A 2,661-nucleotide genomic window follows, 5' to 3' on the forward strand; every position below is an offset into this window, starting at 1 on the left:
GTGGATTTGAAGGGCCCGTTTCCTCTCAGGAAATGTCGTGATCATTGTAATGAGCCAGTTCTGCCATTTTGGGGCCTTTCTGGGGCCTTTTTGGGGCCTTTTCTTACCCCCCAGGGGCTGAAGTCCTTTATAAAGGCCTTTTTAACCCCATTTTAGATCTCAATTTTGTGAAAAAGTGGATTGAAAGGTCATTTTTCTCTCAGCAAATGCCATGATCGTGGTAGGGAATGAGCCAGTTCCGCCATTTTGGGGCCTTTTGGGGCCTTTTCTTACTCCCCTGGGTAAGAAAAGGGGAGATTTTTACCCTTTTTACCCTTTTTTAAACCTCAATCTTGTGGAAAAAGTGGATTTCAAGTCTTTTTTTCTCTCAGCAAATGCCAGTGATCATCGCGGGAAATGAGCAGCAGCAGAAGAAGTACCTGGGGAGGATGACGGAGGAGCCCATGATGTGTGTGAGTTTTGCTTAAAATGTCCCCAAAATCACATTAATCTCTTTTTTTTTGTTTGTTTAAAACACAGATATTTGCTCCTGCCTCAGCCCTGTGTTGGTTTGTGGTATTTACTGCAGGACAAGGAACGTTAAATTCAATTTATTCCATGAGCAAAGGCTGTTCAATTCCATGTATTCACTGAGGAAACAGAAAATATTCCTTGAAAAATCATCCTAAATCACTGAAAATTAATAATTTTTGTGGTAATATATTATTTTAGGGGGTTTTGCCGTAGTATTTTAGGGTTTTTTTGCTGGAATATTTTAGGGTTTTTTTTTCTGGAATATTTTAGGATTTTGTGCCTTAATATTTTAGCGGGTTTTTTTGCTGGAATATTTTAGGGGTTTTTGTTGTAATATTTTTTATTTTAGGGCTTTTTTGCCCTAATAGTTTAGGGTTTTTTTGTCTCGTAACATTTTATTTTAGTTTTTTTTTCCTAAATATTTTATTTTAGGTTTTTTTTTCCTGTAATATTTAATTTTAGGGTTTCTTTTCTGTAATTTTATAGAGGGATTTTTGCTGCAATATTTTAGGGCTTTTTGCCATAATTCAGGTGGGGTTTTTCCCCTTGATATTTCAGGGTGTTTTGCTGTAATATTTTAGGCTTTTTTTGCCATAATTTTTTAGGGTTATTTTGCCATAATATTTTAAGATTTCGTGCTTTAAAATGTTAGGGCTTTTTTTCCTGCAATATTTTAGGATTTTGTGCTTCAATTTTTTTTTTTGACATCGTATTTTAGGGATTTTTGCTGTAATTTTAGGCTTTTTTTTTCCATAACATTTTTGTGGGGTTTTTTTCCTATAATATATTAGGTTGGGTTTTTTTTGCTGCAATATTTTAGGTTTTTTTTGCCCTAGTGTTTTTGGTGTTTTGTGCTTTAACATTTTAGTTTTTTTTTTCTGTAATATTTTAGTGGTTTTTTCCTGTAACATTTCAGGGGTTGTTCTTGGTATAATTTTATTTCCGGATTTTTTTTCCCTGATGTGTTTGGGGTTTTTCCCTGTAACATTTCAGGGATTTTTCTCTGCATAATTTTATTTCAGGATTTTTTTTCCCTAATGTATTTGGGTCTTTTCCCATAATATTTTAGGTTTGTTTTTTATTTTTGTCATATTTCAGGGTATTTTTCTGTGGTATCGTGGGCCCTTCCCCTCACACTCGCCGCCCCCGATCCCTCCACCCCTGGGGTTGCCCCAAATGAGGATTTCCGTTGCGGGGGGTGTTTTTTTGCCCGTTTTCCCTGTTTTTCCAGGCGTACTGCGTGACGGAGCCGGGGGCGGGCTCGGACGTGGCCGGGATCAAGACGAAGGCCGAGCGCAAGGGGGACGAGTACGTCATCAACGGGCAGAAGATGTGGATCACCAACGGCGGCAAGGCCAACTGGTGGGGCCCAAACTCACCTCAATCTGTCTTAAATCCCCAAACCCGTCCCCTCTCACCCCCAGAAACCTTCTAGTTTGAGGGAGGTAACGCCACAGCCTCCATTTTTCCTTTACTTTCAAGTTTTTCCTTTATTTTCTTGAGTTTTTCCTTTATTTTCTCGCGTTTTTCCTTTATTTTCTTGAGTTTTCCTTTACTTTTTTGAATTTTCCTTTATTTTCTTGAGTTTTTCCTTTATTTTCTCCAGTTTTCCTTTACTTTTTTGAATTTTCCTTTATTTTCTCAAGTTTTTCCTTTCTCGAGTTTTCCTTTACTTTCTTAATTTTTCCTTTGTTTCTTTGATTTTTTATTTTTTAAGTTTTTCCTTTACTTTTTAAAGTTTTTTCTTTATTTTCTTGAGTTTTTCTTGTATATTCTTGAGTTTTTCCTTTTTATTCTTCAGTTTTCCTTTACTTTTTTGAATTTTCCTTTATTTTCTTGAGTTTTTCCTTTATTTTCTTGAGTTTTCCTTTACTTTTTTGAATTTTCCTTTATTTTCTCGAGTTTTTAATTTATTTTCTTAATTTTTCCTTTGTTTCCTTGGTTTTTTATTTTTAAAGTTTTTCCTTTTTAATGTTTTTTCTTTATTTCCTTGAGTTTTTCCTGTATTTTCTTGAGTTTTTCCTTTTTATTCTTCAGTTTTTCCTGTATTGTTGTGGGTTTTCCTTTATTTTCTTGAGTTTTTCCTTTATTTTCTCCAGTTTTCCTTTACCTTTTTGAATTTTCCTTTATTTTCTTGAGTATTTCCTT

The 2,661-nt window shown here is 34.8% G+C and overlaps 1 protein-coding gene across 1 annotated transcript in view; it reads left to right on the forward strand.

The window, feature by feature from the left end:
- Positions 1 to 371: 371 nt before the first annotated feature.
- The window catches only part of LOC106900243 (medium-chain specific acyl-CoA dehydrogenase, mitochondrial-like), a 4,333-nt gene continuing 2,043 nt past the window's right edge, over positions 372 to 2,661 (forward strand). The window contains exons 1-2 of the mRNA XM_014962238.1: positions 372 to 452; positions 1,745 to 1,875. Coding sequence (XP_014817724.1) covers positions 375 to 452; positions 1,745 to 1,875 — 209 coding nt within the window. The 5' untranslated portion in view covers positions 372 to 374. The remainder of the gene's footprint in view (positions 453 to 1,744; positions 1,876 to 2,661) is intronic.

Source organism: Calidris pugnax, unplaced genomic scaffold (genome assembly GCF_001431845.1).
Source record: "Calidris pugnax isolate Ruff unplaced genomic scaffold, ASM143184v1 scaffold1768, whole genome shotgun sequence".
Taxonomy (NCBI): domain Eukaryota; kingdom Metazoa; phylum Chordata; class Aves; order Charadriiformes; family Scolopacidae; genus Calidris; species Calidris pugnax.